Source organism: Diceros bicornis, chromosome 26, assembly GCF_020826845.1.
Source record: "Diceros bicornis minor isolate mBicDic1 chromosome 26, mDicBic1.mat.cur, whole genome shotgun sequence".
Lineage (NCBI taxonomy): Eukaryota > Metazoa > Chordata > Mammalia > Perissodactyla > Rhinocerotidae > Diceros > Diceros bicornis.
The window spans coordinates 7,559,073-7,573,257 of NC_080765.1; the positions used below are offsets into that span (position 1 = coordinate 7,559,073).

Below are 14,185 nucleotides of genomic sequence, written 5' to 3' on the forward strand. Positions count from 1 at the left end.
ACAACTGTATGCCAACAAATTGATAACTTAGGTGAAATTGACAAATTTTTATTTTATTTATTTTTTAAAATATTTTATTCTTCTTGTTGCAATTGTAAATGGGATTGTCTTCTTGAGTTCTCTTTCTGTTAGTTCGTCGTTGGTATATAGAAATGCAACTGATTTCTGTAAGTTGATTTTGTACCCTGCCACTTGGCTGTAGTTGTTGATTATTTCTAATATTTTTCCAATGGATTCTTTAGGGTTTTCTATATATAAGATCATGTCGTCTACAAACAGCGAGAGTTTCACTTCTTCGTTGCCTATTTGGATTCCTTTTATTCCTTTTTCTTGCCTAATTGCTCTGGCCAGAACCTCCAGTACTTAGTTGAATAAGAGTGATGAGAGTGGACACCCTAGTCTTGTCCCTGTTTTCATCTTTCTTCACTTTTATTTTTTTTAATTAATTAATTAATTATTTCCCCCAAAGCCCCAGTAGATAGTTGTATGTCATAGCTGCACATCCTTCTAGTTGCTGTATGTGGGACACAGCCTCAGCGTGGCCGGAGAAGCGGCGCGTCAGTGCACACCCGGGATCCGAACCTGGGCCGCCAGCAGCGGAGCACACGCACCTAACCGCTAAGCCACGGGGCTGGCCCAAAATTGACAAATTTTTAGAAAGCCAAACTGCCAAAGCTGGTTCAAGAAGAAATGGAAAATCTGAATAGACCTATAAAAAGTAAAGAGATTGGATTAGTAATTGAAAACACTTCCTGCAAAGAAAAGCCCAGGCCTAGATGGCTTACTGGTGAATTCTGCTAAATGTTAAAGAAGAATGTGTACCAATTCTTCACAAACTCTTCCAAAAAAAAAAAAAAAATAGAACAAGAAGGAACACTTGCCAACTCATTTTATGAGGTCAATATTGCCCTGATACAAAAAAAGACAACACAGAAAAGGAAAACTACAGACCAGTATCCCTTATGAATATAACCGTGACAAAATATTAGCAAACTGAATACAGCAGCACATTAAAAGGATACCTAAGTAGAATTTATCTCAGAATGCAGGGTTGGTTTAACATCTGAAAATCAATTAATGTGCTACATCATATCAATAGATAAAGGACAATCATCTCAATAGGTGCAGAAAAAGCATTTGACAAAAGCTAACACCCCTTCATGATAAAAACACGCGGCAAACCAGGATCAGAAGGAAACTTTCCCAACCTAATAAAGGGCATCTACAAAAAACCCACAGCTAACATCATACTCAATAGTTGAAAGACTGAATGCTTTCCCCCTAAGATCAGAAACAAGACAAGGATGCCCACACCTTCTGTTGTATAGGAGATCTTGGGCAGTTAGGCAAGAAAAAGAAAGAAAAGGCATCCAGATTGGAAAGGAAGAAGTAAAACTCTCTCTATTTGCAGATGATATAATCTTATATATAGAAAATTCAAAAGAATACAAAAAAAGATATTAAAGCTAATAAATGTGGGCTGGCCCTGTGGCTTAGCGGTTAAGCGCGCGCGCTCTGCTGCTGGCGGCCCGGGGTTCGGATCCCGGGCACGCACCGACGCACTGCTTCTCCGGCCATGCTGAGGCCGCGTCCCACATACAGCAACTAGAAGGATGTGCAACTATGATGTACAACTATCTACTGGGGCTTTGGGGAGAAAAAGGGAAAAAAAAAAACGGAGGAGGATTGGCAATAGATGTTAGCTCAGAGCCGGTCTTCCTCAGCAAAAAGAGGAGGATTAGCATGGATGTTAGCTCAGGGCTGATCTTCCTCACAAAAAAAAAAAAAAAAGCTAATAAATGAGTTCAACAAAGTTGCAAGACACAAGTTGAATATACAAAAATCAGTTGTACTTCTGTACACTAGAAATGGACAACCTGAAAATGAAATTGAGAAAACAATTCCATTTGCAATAGCATCAAAAAGAATAAAATAAGTTTAATAAAAGAAGTACAAACCTTATACTCTGAAAATTACAAAACCAAGTTAAAACTAAAGAAGACCTAAATAAATAGGAGGATACCTCATGTCCATGGATTAGAAGATTTAACATTGTTAAGATGACAGTAGTCCCCAAATTCACCTACAGATTTGGTGAAATCCCTATCAAAATCCTAGGTGGCTGTTTTGCAGAAATTGACAGGCTGATCCTAAAATTCATATAACAATTTAATACATCCAGAATAGCTAAAACAATCTTGAAAAAGAACAAAGTGGAGGGCTGATGCTTCCCAATTTCAAAACTTACTGCAAAACTATGGTAATTACTATCGTCTAAATGTTTGTGTCCCCCCCCAAAATTCATACATTGAAATCCTAACCCCCCAAAGGTGGTGATATTAGTAGGTGGGGCCTGTGGGAGACACTTAAATCATGAGGGTGGAACCCTAATGAGTGGGATTAGTGCCTTATAAGACTCCAGAGAGATCCCTAGTCCCTTCTGCCGTGTGAGGATACAACAAGAAGTCTGCAACCTGGAAGAGAGCCCTCACCCAACTATGCTGGCACCATGATCTCAGACTTCCAGCCTCCAGAACTGTGAGAAATAAATGTTCGTTGTTTATAAGCTACCCAGTCTATAGTATTTTGTTATAGCAGCCCTAACAGACCAAGAGAGTAATCAAGACAGTGTGGTCATGGCATGAGGAGAGACATGTAGATCAACGGAATAGAACTGAGAGACCACAAATAAGCTCTCACATTTATAGTGAATTGATTTTCAGCAAGGGTGAAAAGTCAATGGGGAAAGAATAGTCTTTCAACAAATGGTGCTGGTACAACTGAATGCAAAGGAAAGAACTTGGACCCTTTCTTCACATCACACACAAAAATGAACTCAAAATAGATCATAGACCTAAATGTCTATTTAAGAGCTAAAAGTATAAAAAACCCAAAAGTATAAAACTCTTAGAAGAAAATACAGGAGTAAATCTTTAAGACTTTTGGTTAGGCACAGCCTTCTTAGACATGACACCAAAAGCACAAGCAACCAAAGAAAATAGATAAATTGGACTTCATCAAAATTAAAAACTTTGGTGCTTGAAGAACACCATCAAGAAAGTGGAAAGACAACTCACAGAATGGGAGAATATTTGCAAACCATGTATGTGATAAGGATATCTTATCTGTAGATATGTAGATATTTATATAGAGAGATATCTATAGATAGGGGTATTTAGACTATTTAAAGAATTCTCACAACTCATTAATAAAAAGGCAAATAACCCAATTAAGAAATGGGCAAAACAGGGGCCGGCCCCGTGGCGTAGTGGTTAAGTTCAGCGCGCTCTGCTTCGGTGGCCCGGGTTCACAGGTTCGGATCCCAGGCACGGACCTACACCACGTGTCAACCATGCTGTGGCAGGTGACCCACATACAAAACTTAGAGGAAGGTTGGCACAGATGTTAGCTCAGGGCTAATCTTCCTCAAGCACAAAAAGAGGAAAATTGGCCACAGATGTTAGCTCAGGGCGAATCTTGCTCAGCAAAAAAAAAAAGAAATGGTCAACACAATCTAAATAGAAATTTCTCCAAAGAAGATATACCAATAGCTAATAAGCACATGAAAAGATGCTCAAAATCATTAGTGATCAGAGAAATGTAAATTAAAACCACAGAGACAGATAATAACAAGTATTAGTGAGGATGTGGAGAAATCAGAACTTCTGGTGGGAATATCAAATGGTGCAGATGCTGTAGAAACAATCTGGCAGTTCCTAAAATGTTAAACATATAATTTAGCAACTCCATTCATAGGTTTACAACAAGAGAAATAAAATATATGTCTACACAACAACTTGTACAGCATTATTCACAATAGCCAAAAAGTGGAAACAACCCAAATGTCCACCAGCTGATAAATGGATAAAGAAAATGTGGTACATCCATACAATGGAATATTACTCAGTTCTGAAAAGGAATGAAGTACTGATTCATGCTATGACATGGATGAACTTTAAAAACATTATGCTAAATGAAAGAAGCCAGTCATAAAATACCACATATTATATGATTCCATTTATATGAGATGTGCAGATAGGCAAATCCACAGAGACATAAAGACATAAAGTAGATTAGTGGTTGCCTAGGACTGGTGGGGTTTGAGGCCAGATGAAGAGTGACTGCTAATGGGTGTAGGATTTTGGGGGGATGATGAAAATGTTCTAAAATTGATTGTGGTGATGATTGTACAACCCCGTGAGTATGCTAAAAGCCATCGAATTATACACTTTAAATGGATGAATTGTATAGTGTATGAATTATATCTTGATGAAGCAGTTATATTAAAATATACTAAGTGAAAAGTTTGCAGAACCATATATATTATATGAATATATTTTTGTAAAATAATATATTTACAAGTTCCTAATAAAACACTATAATCTTAAAAATTAGCAAAATTTGTGAAGCAGTGGAAAAGAGACATTGGTGTATTTTCTCTTGATATAGTAGTTTTAATCATGTTACAGATCTGGTGACAAAATTTCTTAACAGTAATTAATATCACCTCATTGATAAAATAGTAATATCAGTAGCATTTATTGCATCCCTTTTGTATGTCAACATTATACTGAATTCTTTTTCTTTTCTCTTTTTTTTTTTGCTGAGGAAAATTCACCCTGAGCTAGCATCTGTTGCCAATCTTCCTCTTTTTGCTTGAGGAAGATTTGCCCTGAGCTAACATCCGTGCCAGTCTTCCTCTATTTTGTATGTGGGTCACCACCACAGCATGACCCCCATCGAGTGGTGTAGGTCTGCGCCTGGGAACTGAACCCAGGCCGCCGAAGCAGAGCACACTGAACTTAACCACTAGGCCATGGGGCTGGCCCCGTGCTGAATTGTTAACGTGAATTTTGTCGTTTGTTTTTCGCAACACCTGATGATGTCGCCGTCTTTTCTGTCACTCTCCCCTTGCTTTCTATTCTCCAACATACCAAAGTTTACATTTACAAAATTGTATTATCAGAATATCAAAAATGCGCAGTTCCTCTTGTTGTTGTTGTTAGCAGTAGCTATAAAGAGAAAAACTGTAGGTCTTAATATGAATTGGTATTTATGTGGTCCTATACAGTTATAGAAGCATATTGATAAATCCATCTGTCTGTATTTAAGTAAGATTTTAAAATTAAACTAAAATATTTTGTATTTGTTACGATTGATTCCCAATTGGAGGAGAAAAAACTTTTTAGTTACTTGTCAGTTGTTTTGTTTAATGTAGTACTAAATCGGAAAGATAATCATTGGCAAAGATAATTTTTAGAATTTTTTTTTTTCTATTGCAAATATAGACTAGTGTCTCAGTCAGTTTGGGCTGCTATAACATACCACAGAGTAGATGGCTTAAACAACAAACATTTATTTCTCACAGTCTGGAGGCTGGAAAAGCCTAAGATCCAAGTGCCAGCAGATTCAGTTCTTGGTGAGGGCCCTCTTCCTGGCTTGTAGACAACTGCCTTCTTGGTGTGTCCTCACATGGAGAGCAGAGTGAGAGCAAGCTCTGTGGTCTCTTCTAAGGGCACTAACCCCATCATGAGGAGCCCCCCATGACTTCCTCTAAACCTAAGCACTTCCCAAAGGCCCCACCTCCAAATGCCATTGTGTTGGGGGTTAGGGCTTCAATGTAGGAATTTGCGGGGGAAGGGGGCCGCAATTCAGTCCGTAGCAACTAGCTCTGGTGAAAATCTTGTCCATAAATGCTAACCCTAGCATTTTTTATTTGTTTTAGTATTATGTGCCAAGAACCTTGCAAAGAAAGACTTCTTCAGTAAGTAAACACCCATTTTTGCTCTCTTACAATATTAATATTCTTCACATATTTCTGAAATGTTGAACTTTTTAAAAAACACTGGGTGTATTCTCGTAAAAGTCCTGCCCTTTACTGAACAGAAATTCATGGTTTGACAAACTTCATTTCCCAGTTGACTACAACAAAGAGGCTCCTTAGCTCAAGGCCCAGAATTTATAACTCATGCAAGACAAACTGTCTCTCTCAGTCCCTGTTCCGGCCACACCCTGTGTTCTCTGTCTTCCCACCCATTAATATATTGCTTTCTGCTGGATGAAGCATTCTCAGCTCAAATAGAGAAGAGACATTTTTCTGTGAAATAGTTGGGTTTGAGTAAAATTGTTAGTTAAATTTTATAAATTAAATCACATTTTAAAAGTCTTGTAATTACAGGAAATGTAAAAAATAAACAGAGGATCCTTTTCTCAAGGAAAGAATTACCCCCTGACTTACAAAATTCACCTACTATAAAGTAGGTGCCTGCAGCATGAAATTCTGCACTCTCTGATGCTCGTGAGAACGCTGCTCAGTCCTTCAGTGGTGTTATTCACACTTTAGAGATGACGCAACGCGGGCTCTCAGGCTTTATTCAGGCATCTAGGAGCTCTCGAGTGGTGGCTCACATCCAGGTCTGACTCTAAAACCCTTCCCTGGCCACCTGTCTGGTCTCACAAACCTGTCTGATTCATGCTCCAGCATTTAGGAACTTACCGAATTAAGACTTGGGGAATACTTGCTTCCATAGATAAAGCAAAGATCAGTAAACAAGATTGCTAGTATTACTATCTTTTAGAAGGTATAAATACAATTAATTACAGACACCTTTTCCTCCATTTAATTTGCCCCCCTTAGTGATCATCAGAAATGGAAATTTGAATTTAAGCCTATTTTTATAGTTTTCTAGCCTCCAAAAATCTGACGGTGATGTCGTACTGGGTTGCCTTTCTTAGAAACCTAAATGGAATTATCTTATTTTGCTGATCGAAACAAACCTTAAATTAGAGACTAAAATGTACCAGGGTAATCTTTACCGAAGTAGATGATCTTGAAGCGCCCTTTAGCCTGCAAGACTGTGTTCTGTGTTGCAGTGATAGATCTGTAGTCTCATCCAGGTGTGGCTGTCCCCTCTCCTCTAGGACTCCCTGACCCTTTTGCAAAGATTGTTGTGGACGGATCTGGGCAGTGCCACTCAACGGACACTGTGAAAAACACATTGGACCCGAAGTGGAACCAGCACTACGATCTGTGAGTTGAATATTCTGTGCTCATAGAATTTGGGGAGCGGCAGGAAGGTGGGTATCTAGTTTTTAGGAGAAGGATTTAATAAAAATAAAAGTTTAAAAAAAGGATTACTAACTTCACATTGATAACAAAAGTGGGTGGCCAAATGAATACATATTGCCTAATTTTAGAATTCATATATTTGAAAGTTCTTGCATTTGACATTTTCCTAGATTTTTACGGTTTGCTTCTGTAACTGTGATCCTCAAACTTTTCAATCTTCTGGTCATTTTAACAGGAAAAAAGGGCCATAGCTCAGGTGCTGTCTATGCTACTGATTTTTCATTGAAACCCCAAACCTGGTTGTAGAGTTTTTACTTTAAAAATGCATAATTATTATACATATTTATTATGTAAATATATATTATTATATATATTTCTGTTCATTTTTTAAAATTTTGCCTTTTTGTACAAATATATTTTATGCAAGAGAATATATAGTTTGGGAATGCAAACTGGTGCAGCCTCTATGGAAAACGGTATGGAGATTCCTCAAAGAATTAAAAACAGAAATACTCTATGATCCAGCCATCCCATTACTGGGAATCTATCCAACGAACCTGAAATCAACAATCCAAAGAGGCTTATGCACCCCTATGTTCATTGCAACATTATTCACTATAGCCAAGAAGTGGAAGCAACCTAAGTGTCCCTCGACTGACGATTGGATCAAGAAAATGTGGTATATATATATACCATGGAATACTACTCAGCCATAAAAAAAGACAAAATCGTCCCATTTGCAACAACACGGGTGGGCCTGGAGGGTATTATGTTAAGTGAAGTAAGCCAGAAAGAGAAAGACAAACACTGTATGATCTCACTCATATGTGGAATATAAACCAACACATGGACAGAGAAAACTGTATTGTGGTTACCAGGGGCAATGGGGGTGGGGGGTGTGCACAAGGGGTGAAGGGAGTCATATATATGGTGATGGACAAACAAAAATGTACAACCCAAAATTTCACAATGTTAAAAACTATTAAAACATCAATAAAATAAATAAATAAGTAAAACAAAAAAAACAACAAAACAGTGACAGAAAACAGATTAGGGGTTGCCAGGGCCTGAGGGAGAAATGGGGAGTGAGTGCTTTTAAAACAGGGTTTCCTTTTGGAGAATGAAATATTCTGAACCAGACAGTGGTGATGGATGCAGAGCATTGTGAATGTACTTAATGCTCATGAAGTGTACAATTTAAAATGAGAAAAAATAAATTGTCAAAAGATAAAAATGCATTATTATTATACATATTTATTATGCAAATATATATTATTATATATATTTCTGTTCATTTTTAAAAGTTTTGCCTTTGTTAGTACAAATATATTTTATGCAAGAAAAATATAGTTTGGTGTGAATGTATATAAGCCTACGTACCATCAGACAATTTCTTATATTCATTCATAAAATCTACTGCACTTTGAAAACCATTATTTTATAAGTATGTTTTCATATCCCTGCTAAGAAATTTTCGTCAAAGTAATACTGAGTGATTATTGGTTTTTATTAACACAAATTGTACTGGGTTTGGGTGGGATTTTTAGTAGTTGGATTCTCAGACTCAAGTTCAGTTAAACTAAGGTACCATTAAGTAGCCTGGAAAGTGGTTGTTAATCCTTGTCCTGAAAGCTCCCCTCTATGGTTGATTTGCCTTGAGGGTAAGTGGGGGTTTAATGTATGAGTTAGAACCCTTTAGTGTGCTTTGGATGGGTCTATGGGTTTATAAGGAGGCCCTTGTTGCAATCTAGTATTCTATATTGAGTCTAGTTGGGAGGAATTAATGAATCATGTCATTGTCCTTTGGAACAATTAAAATATAGTAAATCTCTGTTATAAGATTGTTATCATCATGTGGTTATCTACATTTGCTTCTTATATAACCGGTGGTGGTCCTTTTCCCAGCCCACTGAAGTCAGTAGACGTATATTTATGGAGTGCCTGTTACATGTGGATATAGAGCCAATATTGCCTTAAAAGGATTCATCTGTACTCACAAGTTAATCAAATAAAATCTCAGTGGGCTCTCATAATTCAGAAATACAATGAAAATGAGTTTGCATGTTGTTTTCAGATATGTTGGGAAAAGCGATTCTATAACCATCAGCGTGTGGAACCACAAGAAAATTCACAAGAAGCAGGGAGCTGGCTTCCTGGGCTGTGTGCGGCTGCTCTCCAACACCATCAGCAGATTAAAAGATACTGGATGTAAGAACCAAACGCTTTTCTGCCTCTTAATGCAACTGAAGAAGGCTTATGAGGCATCATTTTTTTATTTTTTGAATACTGAATACAGAATTCCTGCCTTCCTCTCTAGTTAACATTTCCCTGGGTTAAGTTTTGAATTGTTTGTTTGCAGACCAGCGTTTGGATCTATGCAAACTAAATCCCTCAGATACTGATGCAGTTCGTGGCCAAATAGTGGGTAAGAACTTTCTCCTCTGTATAAAGAGATGCTTTTACAGAACTTAATATTCAACTCTTCATCACTGAGAAAACACATGTGGGCACTGACAGTGGTGACATACTTTGAAGGACAAACCACAAACGGGGCCATCTCTTTAGTACTAAAAAGTTTCATCTTGGGTGGTTCTTATTATTTTACCTAATTCCCTTCATCCTGTCATTCAAAGTTGAGTTAAAATGACAAAAAGATTCAGGATTATAATTTTAGTCATCACATTAATGGACAATTAATTTGTCATTGTATTATCCAAGTGTAGATGCTAAGAATGGTGCCCACATATGCAAGAGTTGAGAAGTAGTTTCTTCGTAAATGTAAAAGACCCATCGTATATGAAAAAGGCAAAGATAATTTCTGAAGACTTCCGTGTAATATGATGTTTTAGAGTCAGGGGATTGAATTCTTTAGAATGAAAGAATAAAATGTGCTAATGTTACAAAGTGTTGACTGGAGGTATTCTGTTGGAAGTGATTTATCTAAGTAGCTCATCCTATTATCCACCCCATTTTTATTAGCATTTTAGGGTAACTCAAATGTCGATTGTATGCATTGCAAAGAATCAAAACACAGTATTTCAGCAGCACACCAGAGTGACTTATGACCCCGAATGTTTTAGGTATTGTGTTACGTAGACTTGACCCAAGATAAATGAACAGTGGGTATACATCCTGAAAACTATCATAATGAAAAAGTTTTCACTTAATACTCTTCTGTTTGTGATTTCTTCTTTTCTTTGTGGAAGGATGTCGAGGGGAAGAACAAATGACTGGAAGCAACTTTATAAATGTGTTTGTGGTTCATAGCAGGGATAGAAAATATTTAGATCCATCTAGACTTCGCAAATACTGAAAGTGCTCTCTGTGTCCTTATTAAACATAAGTCAAAATCTTCTTAAAAATAAGGTAACTTAGAGGAAGTGAATATCGTATTCTGTTATTTTTGTGGAGAGCGTGAAAAACACAGCACCTCTTCCTGCTCCACATTTACAAGGAATGTTCGAAGCAGTATGTGGTGGTTGCAGCTACTGGAGTAAAATGCTTCGTACTTGAAAGCATAGGAATATATGTGTGTATGTATATACCTATGCCTCACTTTTTTCATAATATTGTACGTATATTATACATTCACAATGGCTCACTGTGTTACAATTGTATAAAATACCACTGGATTTTAATGCAAGACATTCTTTTCTGTTTTAGTCAGTTTACAGACACGAGACAGAATAGGCACTGGAGGGTCTGTGGTAGACTGCAGAGGACTGTTAGAAAATGAAGGGTACGTATCCCCGTGGCGATGCTGCTGAGTTCTCTGCTGCCTTAGGCTCTCGCTGTTTTTGAAAGTATCCTTCACACCTTTTCACTGTGCTGAATGCTTGAGATGCAGGAAAGGACTTTGGGATAAAACTGGGATCCAGTTTCCTCGTCTATAAAGGAAGCTGTAAGACTAGTGGGTTGGTGCCCAAAAGACTCAGGATCCTATTTAAAGAGGTTCCCACTGGCCAAAGATGGGACAGTTTGAGCATCAATAAGAATTATAACTGCAATGGATTGAAATACATCAAATATATTAAAAATCCTTGAGTTCATAATGATACAGGGAGGAAAAAAAAACTTCAAACACTGAAAAAAAAAACCACCGATAAAAACCATCAAAAACTCTCATTGGTCACTATCACATTTTGTGATCCCCAGTAAATTAGTGGAGCTGGGCAATAATCATTAATAGTTGCTAACAACATCACAAAAGAGAGAGAGTCTGACATGAACATACCTCTTGGAAATGCCGGGGACGGGAGAACGTGTTGCACAGCCCCGAGAGAAGGCAGTTAAGCACTGTCCAGAAGAGGGGCCCTCTGTAAAGTGTGGAAGGCACAGCCCAGGGTCTTCAACAGATGCATTGTAGGAAAAATAAATAAAAAGGAAGAGAACCTATAAATTAATAATAAAAGAGACCTAAGAGCCATACCTATTAAATGCGATGTGTGGACCTCATTTGGATCCTGATTAATGAGACAATTGACTGGAGAAATTTGCACACTGACTGATATTTGATGATATTAAAAAAAAACAAATGTACATTTTTTTAGTCATGATAATGGAAAAAGTCCTTATCTTCTAGAAGTGTATGCTGAAATATTTAAGGATGAAATCGTAAAATGTTGGGGTTGGTTTCAGAATAATCCAGTGGAGGGAGAAATTGGAAGAATAGCCACGAGATGATCATTGTGTAGCTGGGTGATTAGTCCAGGGGATTCATTGAACTAGGCTCTCTATTTTTGTATAAATTTTAAATTTTTCAATGTAAAATGTTTTTGAAAAGTACTTGCTTATAAGGGAAAATAGACTAGTACATTGTCTTAAATTATTCAGGGGGTGAAGATTTGTGTTAAAGAGTACTTAAAGTCATTGCAGTATTTTTTGTAACTAGGAGTTCTTTTATAGAATAAAGTTACAAGGCAAATGGAGTATTTGGATTTGATTTTAAATCAAGAAAAATGAAACCTCGTTTCATGAGCTCCTGGTGCAAGGTTGGTTTTTTTCCAATCATTCAGCTCCACCTGAGGATGAAATCCCTCAGGTGGCCTCCGTGGCATTTTACATATGGCTTCTTTTGGCCACTTGTGCCTCATGAAAAGTCTGTTTATTTAAATAGGACAGGATGCATTTTATGAAACTAAGCACTTGGGACAGTCTATATTGTTCAAGAAAAGCAAAATAAACAGATATGAGAGCATCGCATTGAATTGTAAGGTACTTGTCTTGGGCTGGTGTTCCCATGCGTGCTGCGTTCTCCTCCCTTTCAGAACGGTGTATGAAGACTCAGGGCCTGGAAGGCCGCTCAGCTGCTTCATGGAGGAACCAGCCCCTTACACAGATGGTACTGGTGCTGCTGCGGGTGGAGGGAACTGCAGGTTTGTCGAATCCCCAAGTCAAGATCCAAGACTTCAGGCACAGCGACTACGGAATCCTGAGGTCCGAGGGTCACTACAGACACCTCAGAACCGACCCCATGGCCACCAGTCACCAGAACTGCCCGAAGGCTATGGTGAGAGAATTCACCCTGCCATCCCAAGTGTTATTGCAATGTGTCAGAGAGCTTTAATTCTTTGAACCTTTTTTTAGTAACTTGTACACGCCTTTACTGCCGATGTTGGCAGAGCTGTGCCATACGATGGTTATGTCAGTGTAAAGACAAGTAACCAGAAAAAGCCAGTGATAAATCTTGCTCATCATGAATTTGTCAGCACTTGCTCCAATCTCCCAGTTTAGCAATAGTGTGAAAATTTTGGGCAAATGAATACCAAAGAAAACCAAGAGGGTGCGGGGGCTAGATGAGGGTATTTGTAGTGCTCTGTGATTTGAATGTGGAGAGGACAGCGTGGGGTGGAAGTGAAAAGAAGCGATCATTTAACAACCATGGAGGGAGAACCTAAATGAAGGAGGCAAGATCATACCAGAAGAGCGAGCATGTGGAGATAACAGAGGGCAAGGTAAGGTCAGTCCTGAGGTGTAGATCCACATACAACATCTCAGGGGGGTGTGGCTGAATAAGAACACTGCCTCCCCAGGCCTGAATGGGAGGAAGTGAGATCCACCCAATTGTTCACATGGGCTTGTGAGGTGAGGAAGTCAGACAGAAGTTAACCACTGCCCTTTCAAATCCTCTTAGTGATTTTAAAGAATGTTGAAAGGAAGCTTAGATTCTGTGCTTAGAGGATTGGTTGAAAACTTTCCTTGCAATTGAATTGAACTAATTGCATCCCCCAATTGCTTATGCAGAGCAAAGAACAACAGTGCAGGGGCAAGTGTACTTTTTGCACACACAGACTGGAGTTAGCACGTGGCACGACCCCAGGATACCAAGGTAGGTTTTCTAAAATTCGCACCATCAAAGCCGGTTTTCCAGTGGTTGCCTGGACCGCCCCCCTGCCCTGGATTGTGGATGATAGAGCCCCTTAGATTTGAAGATGTAAACTTGGAAGAGTGGCTGTGCAAAGAGCATGTCTGACTCAGGCTCTCTGGGTGAGCGTCCCAGCTCTGCTGCCCCCTCCAGATTCTCCACCTGGTAGATGGCAGCTGCTGTAACTCAAGTGGGTCCTTTAGAAAGCAATCCTGTATCTTGAAATCAGATCACTTGACTGAAAAAGACCCTCACCCCTAGATTAGATCAGATGTGCTCTTACTTGAAAAGTAAACCCTTCAAGATATGTTGCTCTCATTTTAAACTAAAAGTATTGATGGATGAATTGATATGATGTCTGGGATTTGCTTCAAATAATTGGGGTGGGGGAGTGAATAGGGGTATATTTGAAACAGGCTGATGATGAGTTGATAATTGTTGAAGTTGGTTATTCATTGTGGTCTCTCTCTACTTTTTTATATGCTTAAAATTTTCCATAATAAAAAGTTAAAAAGGAAATATAAAGACTCTATTACCCTTTCTCTCTTCTACTTTACTGTCCCTATTGCCTCAGTCCCTTGGGGACCATTCCTGGGGGAGATGAAGCTTTTCTATACGAATTCCTTCTACAAGGCCATACATCTGAGCCCAGGTCAGAGAGACCCCCACCCCCACCCCATAATGGAGTTAAGTTTCTTTTTTTCTTTGCTTTGCTTTCCTTTTTTTTTCTTTTTTTAAAATTTTTGTGTTTT

At 38.4% G+C, this 14,185-nt stretch overlaps 1 protein-coding gene across 7 annotated transcripts in view; it reads left to right on the forward strand.

Annotated features, from left to right (window-relative positions):
* SMURF1 (SMAD specific E3 ubiquitin protein ligase 1) overlaps nucleotides 1–14,185 on the forward strand; it is a 124,950-nt gene that overhangs the window by 76,253 nt on the left and 34,512 nt on the right. For 6 of the 7 annotated variants that reach the window (XM_058569275.1, XM_058569276.1, XM_058569273.1 and 3 more), the window contains exons 2-8: nucleotides 5,726–5,764; nucleotides 6,922–7,030; nucleotides 9,144–9,277; nucleotides 9,429–9,494; nucleotides 10,733–10,808; nucleotides 12,337–12,578; nucleotides 13,313–13,397. In XM_058569275.1, coding sequence (XP_058425258.1) covers nucleotides 5,726–5,764; nucleotides 6,922–7,030; nucleotides 9,144–9,277; nucleotides 9,429–9,494; nucleotides 10,733–10,808; nucleotides 12,337–12,578; nucleotides 13,313–13,397 — 751 coding nt within the window. Of the gene's footprint in view, nucleotides 1–5,725; nucleotides 5,765–6,921; nucleotides 7,031–9,143; nucleotides 9,278–9,428; nucleotides 9,495–10,732; nucleotides 10,809–12,336; nucleotides 12,579–13,312; nucleotides 13,398–14,007; nucleotides 14,086–14,185 lie in introns of all 7 variants that reach the window. The other variant, XM_058569279.1, reaches the window with a different exon arrangement.